The 16,184-nt window shown below is 39.3% G+C and overlaps 1 protein-coding gene across 4 annotated transcripts in view; it reads left to right on the top strand.

Moving 5' to 3' along the window:
* PEX1 (peroxisomal biogenesis factor 1) overlaps window positions 1-16,184 on the top strand; it is an 86,840-nt gene that overhangs the window by 32,481 nt on the left and 38,175 nt on the right. For 2 of the 4 annotated variants that reach the window (XR_015247303.1, XM_086696268.1), the window contains exons 1-8: window positions 177-401; window positions 5,465-5,608; window positions 8,420-8,503; window positions 8,918-9,032; window positions 9,124-9,809; window positions 11,686-11,805; window positions 14,856-14,979; window positions 15,223-15,323. Coding sequence is in view for 3 of the 4 variants with exons in the window: in XM_086696268.1 (XP_086552394.1) it covers window positions 273-401; window positions 5,465-5,608; window positions 8,420-8,503; window positions 8,918-9,032; window positions 9,124-9,809; window positions 11,686-11,805; window positions 14,856-14,979; window positions 15,223-15,323 (1,503 nt within the window). In the remaining variant the exon portion in view is untranslated. Of the gene's footprint in view, window positions 1-173; window positions 402-5,464; window positions 5,609-8,419; window positions 8,504-8,917; window positions 9,033-9,123; window positions 9,810-11,685; window positions 11,806-14,855; window positions 14,980-15,222; window positions 15,324-16,184 lie in introns of those variants that run through there. The other 2 variants (XM_086696278.1, XM_086696288.1) reach the window with 2 other exon arrangements.

The following is a 16,184-nucleotide window of genomic DNA, read 5'->3' on the forward strand; positions in this document are numbered from 1 at the left end:
CGTGCCACGATTGGCTGGAGAATCGATAGCGTCGGGCATCGTTTCCTGTGAGTGTGACTTCGGTGAACGAGATGCCGCCCTCCAGCGGACCGGCGGAGAGGCCTCGGAGAGCTGGAGACGCTTGCTTGCCCACTGGGTACGGGGGCGAGGCGAGAGGGGCGTGGCCTCAGGGGGCGGGGCCGATCGATCTTCTCCGGTTCTGACACACTCGGCAGGCCCAGTGGCCCGAGTCCGCTGGAGCGTACGTTCGGAGGAATTTGTGCTTGCCGGCCATGTGGGGTGGCGATCGCCTGGCGGGTGCGGAGGGTGGTGGGGTAGCGGTGACTGTGGTCTTCACCAACGTTCGAGACTGCTTCCTCCACTTGCCGCGGCGTCTCGTGGCCCAGCTTCACTTGCTGCAGGTAAGGCGCCGGCCCTGGACGTGGGCCCCCAGCTCGGACTCGGGACACCTGGTCGGCAGCCTGGGGGCGGACCGAGTCAAGGTCTTTCAGGGACGCGGCGGCGGCTCGGGCCTCTCCCGGAGGCGTGGAACGGGCTGCCTTTCCGTCTCCGCCGAGCCGTTCCGAGGCCAGACTGAAGGCCCCTCGAGGGCAGGGCCCGCGGGGGGCACACTATGCAGCCCACACCACGTCTGGTGCAGCACTGGGCCTTAAACTTATCCTATTCCAGGTGTTTTCACTCGCTAAGAGTGGGCTTTCAATCATCCCAGTGTTCTACGTGTGCTTTGGGAAATATTCCTCACTCCAGTTTGGAAAGGCTCCTGGGAAGTCGGTAATTTTTATTACCTTCAAGAATGTTTTTCCTGCTAGTGATTTCCTGGTGCCTGCCCGACTGCCGTCCGGGCCTCCAGAGGGAGGGGCAGATTTGGTTTGCAGAGTCCCTGTTAACTGAAGGGCACGTTAACAGAGACTAAGCACCGTCTCCCTGAGCAGGGTAGGTTAGAAAATGAAGGTTCTTCCCTGTGTCGCCGATGCTCGGAACCCATCCGAGGTGTACCAGGAATGTGCAGTAGAATTATGCATACTTGGAAGTACAGAGGTAGGTTTGCTTGAAACTCTGTCGTCAGTTACCCTTCTAAGCACTGGCAGAGACAGCATCCGTATTTTCATAAGTAGAAATAGAGGCACATAGTCTACAAGTGTGAGTGTGCTTATGCGGGCAGAAGGATAGGATATTTGAAATCCTCAGAAATCGTGGATGCATGGTACCCAGCACTGACTGATCATGCAGGAAATATTTAATAGTTTACAATAATTTTTTAAAAATTTTTTAACATTTATTTACTTTTGAGACAGAGAGAGACAGAGCATGAACGGGGGAGGGTCGAGAGAGAGGGATCTGAAACAGGCTCCAGGCTCTGAGCGGTCAGCACAGAGCCGTATGCGGGGCTTGAACTCACGGACCGCGAGATCATGACCTGAGCTGAAGTCGGACGCTTAACCGACTGAGCCACCCGGGTGCCCCAATAGTTTACAATAATTTTAAGTATCCTACTTTTTCACTTTACTTCTCTGTAATTTTTTCTGGATAATTTTCCCCCTAGAATTACTGGGCTAGAGGGCATGGCTAATTATTAAAGCATAAAGTCATGAGTTGGGAGTTAATGGGTTGAATTATTTTATTTGGGTTGAAGCATGGAATACATAATGTCTATAATGTTGAAATGAGAAGAGGGCCAGAACAATGGCCTTCTGGCCTGTGTCAGACTTACCTTGAGCTTTTAAAAATACGAATGTTCTGTTCCTTCCTCAGGCCTACTGAATCAGAATCTTGGGGAGTGAACTTCAGGCATCTGTAATTTAAAAAGTAACTTTGGGCTATTTGGATGTACAAGAATTGGGACCCACTGTTACAGATTCCTAGGTTGTTGATGGTGAAAGGAACGTTGGGTATCTAGGCCATTTCTGTACTCACTGGCACTCCTAGGCTGGTATTTCCACACAGTTAATTTGTCCTCTTGTCTCTCACTCAGTGTGCAGCACTGTTTCTTCCATAACCCTGCTCCTTTCCACTTGTGTATTTGTGCTATTCTTTCTTCCCAAAATGTTTTCCCTCCTTCCATGACTTTAAAAACTGAGCATAATCAATCTTACCTCCTCTGCCTAGCTTTCAGATTCTCTGTTGCTCACCTGTGTCTCCTTTTCAAAACTTCACTGCTCTGTTTATGTGACACATCTCCCTTGTCATGCTCTGTGTTTCAAGTATTGTTTTGTTTATCCAAGTTCTTATTTCAGGACTGGGTACCCAGTAGATGCTTTAACTCAGGATTTTTTAATCTTGGCTCTTTAGGCTGGATAATTTTTTCTTATGGGGGATTGTGCTGGGTATGGTAAGATGTTTACAGGAACTTTGATCTCTAGGCCCTACATACCAGTAGCATCTCTCCCCTTCAGCAGTGACAGCTAAAAATGTCTCCAGACATTGCCGGATGTCTCCTGGGAAACAAAATCACCCTTGCGTTGAGAACTATTGCTTTACCTGAGTTATTTTGTCTGTATGCTAGGCTCAGTGCTTGCTGTGATGGCTGAAATGGGGGAAAGGATTCACATCCACACTGAATTCAAACAAATAAACCTAAATGGCCATCCGGAAATGGCCAGGTACAGACTTGTCATTTCTTTTGTGTTAGCAAAAGATAACCTGGGCCTCAAATCTGGCCAGTCCTAAGGCATGACTACCTGTGATTTCACCTGAAAAGTTCCCTCCAGATTATACCAATACCACAGGTAATGGCAAAAGCAGATATTTACTGATTGAATTCCTGGGAGAGGGGCTCCTCTCTTTCCAGTCTGTGGGTTTCTTCTCTTTACCTGAGTGCCCAGTGGTTCTGCAGTTCAGGTGGAAAATGTTTTACATGAAAATGGACTCACAATATTAGTTTGCAAAATCCAACTGAACGTGTATTATGATTATGGAGCTGGTTATTACACATTGACCAAAGGAATAATTGAAGTATTTTTCCTGTTTAATAAAGTCAGTTTTTCCCTTTTCCAGTGAGTTGGTAGAATTCTCATTTTTGATATTTGAGGCCATATTTTGCATCTCCTTATTTAACGTCTCTAGTTTTTTTTTTTTTTAATTTTTTTTTTCAACGTTTATTTATTTTTGGGACAGAGAGAGACAGAGCATGAACAGGGGAGGGGCAGAGAGAGAGGGAGACACAGAATCGGAAACAGGCTCCAGGCTCTGAGCCATCAGCCCAGAGCCCGACGCGGGGCTCGAACTCACGGACCGCGAGATCGTGACCTGGCTGAAGTCGGACGCTCAACCGACTGCGCCACCCAGGCGCCCCTAACATCTCTAGTTTTAAAAGTTTCTTCTGTAGGGGTGCCTGGCTGACTCAGTCGGTGGAGTGTGCAACTCTTGATCGCGGGCTTGTGAGTTTGAGGCCCACATTAGGTGTAGAGATTACTTAAAAATAAATAAATTTAAAACCTGCCCCATTTAAAAAAATAAAATTTTCTTCTTATGAAATAAGAGTTGATCTGGATTATATGCCACTGACTGATGAAACTGTGGAAAACACCCAGGGAGTTGGTCATCTTCACCCTGTAACCTCAGTTAACATACTTACAGCTGACATAATAATCTGGAATTTGACTCCAGTCCAGTGCTCTGTATACTTTATTACACTGTGCTTAGCATCAGCAAGAACAGTTAGACTATCCTGTGAATTGTGAGAAAAATTATACAATTAAGAGATACACGATGACTTTCTTGTATAAAAAGTTTTAATAACATGGTTAGTTGAAAGTACATTATATTGCCTCAAAATCCTTTGAAATTTTTCCTATGTAAAGAAACACAGTAGGGGTGCCTGGGTGGCTTAGTCAGTTGAGTGTCAGATTCGACTCAGCTCATGATCTTCTGAGTTCAAGACCTACATGGGGCTCGCTGCTGTCAGCACAGAGCCCACTGTGGATCCTCTGCCCTCTCTCCCCCTACCCCGCCCGTGCCCTCTCTCAAAAATGAAATATTTAAAAAAAAGAAAGAAGCACAATAAGCAGCCTATAACCAGTTTTGAGGTAGTAAGATTTGATGGAAATGAATGAATTTAATATTTAACAATTCAGTGCATCAATGACTTAATTTTAATATTAATAAATGACTTTAATAATACTAAAATGTCATGAAGTGGTAAGTTTTCATGGCTATCAATGAAGTCCTTTTAATTTTTTTAAGTGTTTATTTTTGAGAGAGAGAGAGAGAACAGGAGTGGGGGAGGGGCAGAGAGAGAGGGAGACAGAATCTGAAACAGGCTCCAAGCTCTGAGCTGTCAGCATAGAGTCTGATGAGGGACTTGAACCCATGAGCCATGAGATCATGACCTGAGCTGAAGTCAGACACTCAACTAACTGAGCCACCCAGGCATCCTGAGAACACATTTTTTAAAATATTTTTATTTTTAAGTAATCTCTATACCCAACATGGGACTCAAACCTAGAATCCCGAGATCAAGAGTCGCATGCTGCACCTACCGAGCAGCCAGGCGCCCTGAAAATACATGTTATATTTTGATTTAATTACTTGCACATACAATTTCTTAGTTCTAAAGCTTAAAGTTATTTATGAAGCTGCATAATATAAAATTTCTGAAAGTGTACATAAGAAGCTGCTAATAGTAATTACCTCTGGGAACAGGAACCTGCCTTCATGTTTTATGCTTTTGTAATTTTTGTGGTTTTACCATGTGCATTTATTCCCCTTTAATTAACATACTGTTACATTAAAAAAATTTTTTTAATGTTTATTTATTTTTGAGAGAGAGAGAGAGAGTCAGAGTGCAAGCTGGGAAGGGGCAGAGAGAGAGGGAGACACAGAATCCAAAGTAGGCTCCAGGCTCTGAGCTGTCAGCACAGAGCCCGACATGGGGCTTGAACCCACAAACTGAGATCATGACCTGAGCTGAAGTCGGACGCTTAACTGACTGAGCCACCTAGGCGCCCCAGTTATATTTTTAATGATCATGATATATTTCTACTTACTGACTCATGCTTTACCAAAATGGTAAATTTGTAACTTATTTAATGATATTCTTATTAATAGATATTTGAGACAGTTCTAAGTTTTTACTGTTACAGAAAATATTGCAGAGATATGTTTTGGTGTGGTTTTCTTCTGTCAATCATTAATTCAGAATAAATATTCAAATATATACATCTAGCTCAAAGTTTATATAAATTCATTGGCTACCTGTTGCCATTTTGAATTCTGGAATGGTTGAATCAATTTGTATTGCCATCATAAGAATGTAAGAGTATTGGTTTTACCCACAGCATCACCAGTCTTGGGTATTAGAAATGATTATAGTTTTTTAAATGCTCTGATGTGCACAACCAAGACCTATCGCCTATCTATAGAACTCTTTTTGTATGTGTGGATTGCAATAATAGTTTATCTTTAATGTGAATACAGAAAAGCACACAAAAACTCTCATACACCTCCTTTCTTCTTTAATAAATAGAATCAAGCTATAGAAGTGGCCTGGGGTCATCAGCCTGCATTCTTGAGCTGGGTAGAAGGCAGGCATTTTAGTGATCAAGGTGACAGTGTGGCTGAAATTAACAGACAACTTGGTCAGAAACTTGGACTCTCAAATGGGGACCAGGTGAGTACAAAATGTGATGACTGTAACTTTTTCCTGATGTCACATAATATAACAATGGAAAGTAAACATTCAAATTAATTTTTTAAGGAGGTGAGATGACACCTAACTTGTGTGCTGCTATAACCAGTCCAGGATATGCAAGTTGACTGTAAGCTCTGTTGTTAAATCTTTATCTTGTATTCTGCTCCCTAGTTGATTTTGTGTTCTATCTATTTCACTCACTTTCCAGGTTCCCTAATTTTGTTTGTGTGCAATTATTTTTACTTTATGAATTATTGAGTTTTACTTACTATTACTAGACTTCATTTACTTCCAGCAAATCTTCTAACCTTCCAGAGTCATACATGATTTTTAAAAAATCTATCCAACAAAAAAGTTGTTATTTTTCTATTTTTGTCTTGCCTATGAATTTAATTATAAACCTCAAAGCTTAAGGACTTACGTCTAGTTTTTCATTTTATTGTATTCACCAATTTATGTCCTTCTAAATACTTTAAACTATGGAAATAATACATATTCATTGCAAATATTTACAATTGAAAGTAAAAAAAATGGATTTCTCTAACCCCAGCCTCAGAATGAATGTGTACTGTATGTTGGGATCTTAGTACACCTTTAGGATTTAAAGAATGGGAGGAAGGAAAGGAAAGGGAAGGAAGAATACACATTTTCTTTTTTTTTAATCATACACATTTTCTGCAGTTTTCCCCACAAAGTATATCAGAGGTACCTTTCCACATACTACAGTATGCATTGAACATCTCTGAATCCGTATAGAATGAAACATTACAGATTGACTTACAGAGTCCGGGGGGCTACACATTGAAAATTCTGATAGATGGGGCTAAAATGCATTCTATTACCAGCTTCCCATAACAGTATATGAGAATGTTACATCTCTTTATCTTGTTTTGAACATAGACTAATTTTGTTCATGCTTGCTTTTGATAATGAGAAAAGGCCACTAATGAGAAATCCATAGTCCTAGTATTAGTCCTTCGCTTACCCTAAGTCTTTGTTAGAATCTTAAAACTTTAGCACCAGAGTGACTTAGACATCACTAATTTTGGTTCCTTGCTCTACAAACCTAGGGAGACAGAACATTTTGCCCAGGATTGCACAGCAAGTTAAAGTTCTGCTCTCTTAGAATATGTGGTACTTTCCAGAGAGAAACACCAGCTTCTTGTCCCTGATCTTGATGTCTTCATCTGCCTCTGAACAGGCCTGTTGGTTTCTAATGCCTGTTTGCTTCAGAATGAACTTTTACCTGATTTTCTGCAGATCTTCTATATTGTAGCAATACCACTAAGTCACTGTCTCCCAAAGAATAGGAACAAGGTGAACTGGCTCACCCAGGACTCTAGCTTCTTGGTGGGTGGGAGCTGCTCTGTGCTTCCCTGGAATCGCCCCTTTCAAACAGGGTGTATGGGGAAATACTAACGGGAAATTCACTGAGGGTGAGGCACTTGGGGGAAATTCTGCTCCAATCCGCAGAAGCAATAAAGGAAGGGCTGGTTAACTGGAGCATGTAACATTTGGTGGCTTTGGATTTTACTCCTCAATCCTCAGAAATGCCTAAAGAAAGGGAAAAGAAAGTTAGGTGGTAGATTGCAGCTTCTTGAAACACTAACATTTCTTTCTTTCTTTTTTTTAAATTTTTTTCTTTTATTTTGAGAGAGAGAGAGGGAGAGAGAGTGAGTGCAGGGAGGGATAGAGAGAGAGAGAATCCCAAGCAGGCTCCACACTGTCAGCATGGAGCCCAGTGCAGGGCTCATGAACTGATGTAGGGCTCATGACCATGGTGAGATCATGACCTGAGCTGAAATCAAGAGTTGGACACTTAACTGACCGAGCAACTCAGGTGCCCCATCTTTTTATTTTTTTTTAAGTTCTATTTATTTATTTCTCGAACTCACAACCTCGAGATCAAGAGTTGCATGCTCTGACTGAGCCAGCCAGGCACCCCAAAAGACACACTGGCATTTCATATGTATCTGTAGACTGGAATGAGGGTATATTTGTTTTACTTTACTTTTAGCTGTGAATGTTTATACTTCTAAATAATTTTCTCTGATCTCTGAGCATTATTATTATTATTATTTTTTTTTTACTTTTCTAGACTTTTCTAGAAGTACCATGCAGGTTAGTTATAAAACTAAAAGTCTTAAAACTTCTAGAAATAATAGAGTGTGTATATGCTAGATTAAGCCATGACTTGATGACATTGTTTCTTCTTCTATTTTCTTTTAAGTTTATTTATTTATTTTGAGAGAGAGAGAGAGAGCATGGGCAGGGGAGGGGCCAAGAGAGAGGGAGAGAGAGAGAATCCCAAGTAGGCTCCATGCCATCAGCACAGAGCCTGACGCAGGGCTCAAACTCACGAACTGTGAGATCGTGACCTGAGCCGAAGTCGGATGCTTAACCAACTGAGCCACCTAGGCACCCTTCTCGCATTTTTAAATTACATTTCTTTTGTTAATGGTTATCTTTATTTTGTTTTTTTTTTTTAAATCTGTTGTGCTAGGGTGTATTTTCTTTTTTTCTATAATTAGTTGTGAAACAATTTTTCCTAAAATGTTGGGGTATATGAAGGCCTAGCTAAGAATAGGTACTTAATAAATATTTGTCAAATGAAGGTCCACCCAGTGCAGGCAGGCACACACTCACACAGGCACGCACACTCGTTCATTCACTCACTCACACTTTATTATTTACCTAAAGAGAGAACTTCTTCTTTTCTAGGGATGCAAAAAAAAATTTTTTTTACAAAAAATATTTTAAAAGTAGTTTTACATTTTTTATTTATTCCAGGTGTTTCTCAAGCTGTGCTCCCATGTGGTGTCTTGTCAACAAGTGGAGGTGGAACCCCTATCAGCAGATGATTGGGAGATACTGGTAAAGAAAACACAATGAGAATTATCCCGGTTTAAGGTTAAACTGCTTCAAAATAGTTGTTTGTTTGTATTGAAGTATAGTTGACGTACAATGTTACAGTAGTTTCAGGCATACAACATAGTGATTCAACATCTCTGTACATTACGCTATGCTCACAAGTGTAGCTGCCATCTGTCCCCATACAACACTGTGATGATACCACTGACTATATTTCCTATGCTGTACCTTTTAGCCCTGTGACTTACTCCTTCCATAACTGGAAGCCAAAATATCAGTGTCTCTAGATTTCTCTTTTCTGAGCTTCATTATATATTCTGAGCTGGTTCGAGTTATAAGAATGACTTGTGATTTCCTTACCAGACACAGAATGGACTAAACATGAAGTGAATTGATTTGTTTGTTTGTTGGTTGTAGGAACTACATGCTGCTTCCCTTGAACAGCATCTGCTAGATCAGATTCGAATAGTTTTTCCGAAAGCCATTTTTCCTGTTTGGGTTGATCAACAAACTTACATATTCATCCAAATTGGTAGGTGTTATTATATTTTTCCACTGTACTCCATGGTAATGCATCCATAGCAGAGGTGAACACGTACTAATGAGCTTTATTTTCCACACAGTTGCACTGATTCCAGCTGCTGCTTATGGAAGGCTGGAAGCTGACACCACACTCCTTATTCAGCCAAAGACCCGCCAGGCCAAAGAGAAGACAGTTTCAAAAGCAGATAATGCACATGGGAAATTTCACAATAGGTCTAATAAAACAGAAGTTACAGTTGACTCACCATCCGTGCCAAGCTTATGGACTTTGATAGGAAGCATTTTTTCTTTTGGGTCTGAGAAGAAACAAGAGCTATCTTGGGGTTTAACTGAAATGAATGCATTCAAAAATATGCAGTCCAAAGTCGTTCCTCTAGACAATATTTTTAGAGTGTGCAAATCGCAGCCTCCCAGCATGTGTAATGCAACAACAACTTCTGAGTTTCGCAAACACTATGCTGTTCATGTATTTCCATGGGACCAGGAATATTTTGATGTGGAGCCCAGCTTTACTGTGACCTATGGAAAGCTAATTAAGCTACTTTCTCCAAAGCAACAGCAAAGTAAAACAAAACAAAATGTCCTGTCACCTGAAAAAGGGAAGCAGATATCAGAACCACTAGATCAAAAACAAATCAGCTCAGAACATAGTCAAGAAGCTGCTAAGTCCTGTGTGCTAAAGGTTGTCTGGAATGGACTTGAGGAATTGAAGAATGCCATAAAGTACACCAAAGACATAGAAGCGCTTCATCTTGGGAAAGTCTGGGTTAGTATAAATTTTGAGAGAAAGCAATTTCATGTTGCTTGAAATTCTCCAAATTCTGAGTTAGAATAATATTTTATATACAATTTGAAAATCAGTATAAGAAGTGGTGTCTAAAGTCCCTGCAGGGGCACATTTCTGATTATATGGTAAAGTCCTTGTTTGGGTAAAGATTGTGTATATTCTGGTTAAGTAAACTTGGACAGCTATAAGCTTAGATAGTTACAGGCCCAGAGAGGTAAAAATTACTTGCCTTAGGTTACACAGTAAATAAAACTAGGATTTATGCCCAGGTGTGCCAACTCTAGAGTTCATGCTTAGCCTGGGGTGCCCTACAAAGCCTCACAATTTTTTTTTAAAGTGTATTTATTTTGAGGGGGCGCCTGGGTGGCTCAGTCGGTTAAGCTTCCGACTTCGGCTCAGGTCATGATCTCGCGGTTTGTGAGTTCGAGCCCCGCATCGGGCTCTGTGCTGACAGCTCAGAGCCTGGAGCCTGTTTCGGATTCTGTGTCTCCCTCTCTCTCTGACCCTCCCCTGCTCATGCTTTGTCTCTCTCTGTCTCAAAAATAAATAAAACATTAAAAAAATAATAATAATTAAAGTATTTATTTTGAGAGAGGGCACGTGCATGCATGAGCAGTGGAAGAGCAGAGAGAGAGAAAGGGGGAGGGAAAACCACACTCTCAGCATGGAACCTTACATAGGGCTCTAACTCACGAACCCTGAGATCATGACCTGAGCCAAAATCAAGAGTCGGACACTTAACTGACTGAGCCACGCAGATGCCCCATGAAGCCTTACGTTTTTAATACCTGCCAAAGGTTTGTTCCCCAGTTCCTGAAAGCAGAGGAGGGACTTGTTATATGTTGGGGGAAATGCCCAGGTAGGGAGATACCCACGGTGTGAGCTGGCACCAGGATGGGAACGTGTCCAGAAGCTGCTTACCCTGATGAGGTCAGCTCTTTAATTGTGGGCCTGGCGGGGAGGTGATGGGGGGTGGGGGGGTTGGTGGAGAGAGGAGAGCAGCTGTTGTTTCATCTTCTCATCCCGGCCTCAGGTAGTAATGCTTCATTTATGTGAAATGAGTCACTAGCCCCCTCTTACTTGAACTTAATTTGAGCATTGTAAAGTGAGACTTCATGGTGATAAAGGGAGGAAACTGTTAGGGAAGAAAAATGGGAAAGGAAGGGGGTCATCTTTGTAGATTTCTTTTACTGCCAGTTTCACATATGGCCTCTGTGCTGGCAACTTACAAAGTTTTAATCTCTTTGGCTTATATCATTTTCTAAAATTCTAGACCATCAGCTCATTATTTTCTGTTAGCTCTAAACTCCCAGTTTAAGAGATCCTGCTACATCTTCAAAATAAAAAATGTCTAACACTGAACTTGTTAGGACTTTCCTTCTGTGAATGGTTCTGCCACGTGGTGGGAATATTTTTTTTTTTTCCTTATGAATATGTGGTGAGTACGGGGTGAAGAAGTGCCAGGTAAAGGCCTGGAGACCATATAAGATAGCAGCAGGGAGTCCACACTTCCCACTCCACTTTAAAGGTTGGCAGCCGTGGGCACTGAACAGTGGTGGTACTGGTAGCAGGTGCCATCCCGTACTCACACAGGCTTGACTCAAGAGAGCACAGCTGATGGATTGCATTCTGAGGAGGGTGTGAGAAGAAAGAAATGAAGGGGAAAAACTAAAATGTTTGTGATACAACGATACCTGAACATCCATCTGGTTACTCTCTGAATCATGATAACGCAAATTTACTTACCCATTAATTTACCCGAGTTTATGAAAGTTAATACCAATATTTACACTGTGGAATATTTTTAAATCAAGTTTTAGACATATTTATATTTTTATTTATTTTTATATTTCAGATTCCAGATGACCTGAGAAAGAGACTAAATATAGAAATGCATGCAGTAGTCAGAATAACTCCAGTGGAAATTACCCCTAAAATTCCAAGATCTCTAAAATTACAACCTAGAGAAAACTTAGTGAGTTCAAATTTATGTTTTGTCAGTTGTTTTACACATCTTATGAGATGCTTTGGCTAAATAATAATGTTGTATTTCTTTTTGCTAGAAGGGTGAAGAAGTCTTTTTGTGGTAAAATATATATAACAAAATGCTGTTTTAACCATTTTTAAGTGTACGGTTCAGCATTAATTACATTCATAATGTGCAATCATTGCCACATCTATTTCCAAAACTTTCCCATCTCCCCAAACAGAAACTCTATGCCCAGTAAGCAATAACTCCCTATCCCGTCCTCCCCCAGCTCCTGGTAACCCTATGTACATTCTGTCTCTGTGAATTTGGTTATTCTAGATGTTTCATATAAGTGGAATCATACAGTATTTGCCCTTTGTGTCTGGCTTATTTCACTTAGCATGTTTTCAAGGTTCACCCATGTTATAGAATGTATTAGAACTTCATTCCTATTCATGGGTAAATAATATTCCATTGTATGTATTTACCACATTTTGTTTACCCATTCATTTGTTGATGGACCCTTGGATTGTTTCTACCTTTTTGGCTCTTGTGAATAATGCTGCTATAGAACCTGTTTGAGTCTCTGCTCTCAGTTCTTTTGGGTATATACCTAGGAGTTGAGTTGATGGATTTTATGGTAATTCTGTGTTTAATTTTTCGAGAAACTAAGAAGTCTTTAGTAAGCAACACACATATTATGTATATTGTGCCAATGCAAATATGATAATTTAGCTTTTTTTTTTATTATTAAGTAAGCTTTACACCCAATATGAGGCTTGAAATCATGTCCCCAAGATCAAGAGTTGCATGCTTTATTGACTGAGCCAGCCAGGTGCCCTGATAATTTGGCTTTTAGAAGATAGGTATTTTTGCTATATTCATGTAATTTTTAAAAATTTTCCCATATTACAGCATTAATATTGCAACCAAAAGAGTGCTAGACTGCTCGCTAATAGAGTATTATCACCTGTACCAGTTTAGTTTACCAGTTCTCAGAGCACTACAATCCAGGAAAATTACTGTTTTCTAGGTTTTGAAACTTCCAAACATGACTTTATCCTTCTCTGATTATTTGAATGGTCCTTTTGGGTCTTTAGGATCATGATGGTCATTATAGCATGGAAGAGCCATTTTAACAGAACTTTGATGAAACCCCAGATAAGATTGCTTGTATTATGTACTGGAGAAGAGAAAAATAAATAGAATAAATGCCATTTCCACAATAGTATGGAACTGAACATTTAACACATTGGCAGAACTGTACACAGTGATTTCTAGTTTTAACTTTTTAGCTAACTGATCTTCGTATTTTTCAAAAGTTAGGTCTTGTGTACAGACATTTGACTTTTTTTTTTTTTGTCTCAGTATGAGGCTCTTAGTGCAGAATTCCTTTTTTAATCCTGAGTTGCATATTTTAGTGGAACTTTTAGGATGTTGGCAGGTGTCTCTGGGGTGATTATATCTCTTAGGACCTAAACATGTTTGATTCTAGAGGAACTGTGAGTTGCTTTCTGATTCTTCAGGTCTTGATTTTAAATATATTTTTTTAAGTAAACTCTACAGTGGATGTGGGGCTTGAACTCATGACCCCAAGATCAGGAGTCTCATGCTCTACCAACTGAACCAGCCGGGCACCCGGTTTTAAATAGTTTTCATTTTCATTTTCAGACTTCCTTTAGGTCTTTAATCCCATTGCCCAATAACATCGAAAGAAGTGACAGATGGTTTCTGTGATCTTTAAGAATGGGAAAGCGATGCCTGTACTTAGTTTAGCCTGCTTTTGTGGTGATCAAGTTCTAAACCAAGCTTAATCAGCAGAGCTAAGCTTGACTCTGGATGAATAGAGGCTTATTTTCCTAGGCAGATATTAATGATCTTTCCTATATGAACTTTTGTGTATTCCTGTTTTTGTCTTCACGTAGGTTTTAAAAACTTAAATTAAAAGCTTTAAAAATTAATAGTGTTTTTCTCAGAATTTCTTTATACCTCTTAATTTATTAACGTTACACTTACTGGGTATAACAGTACTACAATCTGCTTAACAGAAAAACAAAGAAAAGTGACTTGAACATACAAAGAATTTATTTTTCTTATGTACAGAGAAGTTTGGAGGAGCTCATAGGTGGTTAAACCATATCATCAGGGACCTAGGCTCCTTTGGTCTTTCTGCCATCCTTAGCCTATAACTTTCCTCCTCTTAGATGCAAGGCATTTGCTGTACGTATAGGCATCACATATGCATTCTTGGCAGAAGGAAAGACACAAAGCAAAAACCTCCTTGCAAGGTTTGTATACCTTTTAATTAGGAAGAGAGGCCCTTCTCAACAATTGCTGATTGCACACTATTGGTCAGAAGGGAGTCACATGTATGTGCACACATATGCACACACAGGTCCACTCTGGGAATTGGAGAGTTTTCTTTCTCACCTCTTTAATAGAGGGAAGCAAGGGAGAATGGAGTTGGAATGGTTTTCCATCCAGTGAGCCAAATTATGGTATATGTGTCACTGGTCCTAGAGGTAGGGAGTGTTAAAACTTTGCCACTTGTGTAAATGTTTCTTCCAGCTTCAGTGTATTCCTTGGGCTGTAATATCAATTCCCAGATCTGTGCCTCTAAATATGAACATCCTTCCTGGTTTTGTTTGGTAAGGTTTGCCTTTTTTTTTTTTTTAATGTTTAAGTTGTTTCTTTTTAGTTGCTCCATTTAATAGATTATAAAATTGAGGTTCAGACAGTTTCATTAATTTGCCCACAGTCACACAGATAATAAATGGTCATGCCAGACTGGTTTGCACCTTGAACTAGCACATTTATTTTTGCCACACTGTTGTAGAATGGGTATACTGTGATTTACTTCCCCAGTCTCCTACCAATGGATACCATCTTATGGTTCTCACATGAAGTGAGCAAGGCTCAGAGAGGTTAAGAAGCTTGCTTAAGGTCCATCAGCCATATCAAGGTTTACATATTAATGTAAGGCGTTAAACTAAGGATGTTAACGTTAAATTTAGGTATTTGGATAATTCATTACTGTTCTTCCCTTTCTCTGGCAGCCTAAAGATGTAAGTGAAGAAGATGTAAAAAGTGTGTTCTCTTCATGGCTACAGCAATGTACCACTACCACACTTCCTTTGATAATATCAGAGGAAGAATATATTAAGCTGAGAATTAAAGATGGTGGGTAAATTTTGTTATTTGGATATTTTTCCTACTAAAGAAGTGAAATATTTTCATTGTTGTTACAACCTTTAATACATGTGAACAGGAAGCATAATAATGATAAGTAAATGGTAGATTTTACATATTGAAGAATGCTTTTATTTAAATTTAAAGAAATTTGAATCTTAAATTATCTCTGTTTCAGTACTAACACATTTATTACTTGTTTTTTTCTTTTTCTTTTTTTTTTTTTTTTGATAGAGTTGGAGGAGTTTTCTCTAAATATAGTTCATTCTTGGGAAAAAGAAAAAGAAAACATTTTTTTATTGAGTCCCAATCTGCTGCAGAAGATCACAATACAAGTAATCATATAACTATTGAATCTTTAATAAGATAATATTTGTCACATTGGATCAATAATAAAGTATGAATTTACCTGTAAGACTTTGCATCCTGAAGTGTATTAGAAACGTGAATGATAAGAGTAAGGAATAACTTGATTTAAAATATTTTATTATATAGTCTCTTTAAGTTATCTAAACAAATTGATTTATCCTAAATTTAAAATCAATGCACAATTAAGTTTCAAGAATAGAATTGATTGTGTTAGCTGGAAGATAGATCATGATTTCAAATTATTCTCATATTGAAACAAAGGAAAACTTAGCTTTTGGGATTTGATTTTTAAAATTCCTATTTTTAGTTGGAGTTCTGCTGCACAACCCCTATTATTTTGTCACTTCTTAAATTCTCAACTCTTCACAAATATTACCAGATCACTTTTCTTCTAGCAGTATTTTAAAAGTGGTCTTTTTTAGAATATTATCTTTTAGCTAGGATATTCACTTCCATTGTTAAAGAATTGAAGATGCTCTAGTCGTTTAGAATTTGAATGGTTTGGAACTAGACCTTGTCTCTACTTTTGAGATACAATTGAAGGAATACCATTCAAAGAAGATACAAATGGAAGAATTTTGGAGAGTAAATATGACACAAATCAAAATTATAAATAAAGATGTATCTGCAAAATGTATGAAGGAGATGACATTCTTTACTGCTTGGATGAGTAAATTATGTTCCTTGGATGAATAAATTATGATTGTCAAGGCTAATTTGAATAATGATCTTGCATGCACAATGTATATTTTCTTGGTGGTGTAACAAAATCAGTAATCAGTTTCCTAGGACCCAAGAAAAACAGGCCACAGATATAACTTTGAAAT

Source organism: Puma concolor, chromosome A2 (genome assembly GCF_028749965.1).
Source record: "Puma concolor isolate L17-30 chromosome A2, mPumCon1.1.hap2, whole genome shotgun sequence".
In the NCBI taxonomy this organism is placed as follows: domain Eukaryota; kingdom Metazoa; phylum Chordata; class Mammalia; order Carnivora; family Felidae; genus Puma; species Puma concolor.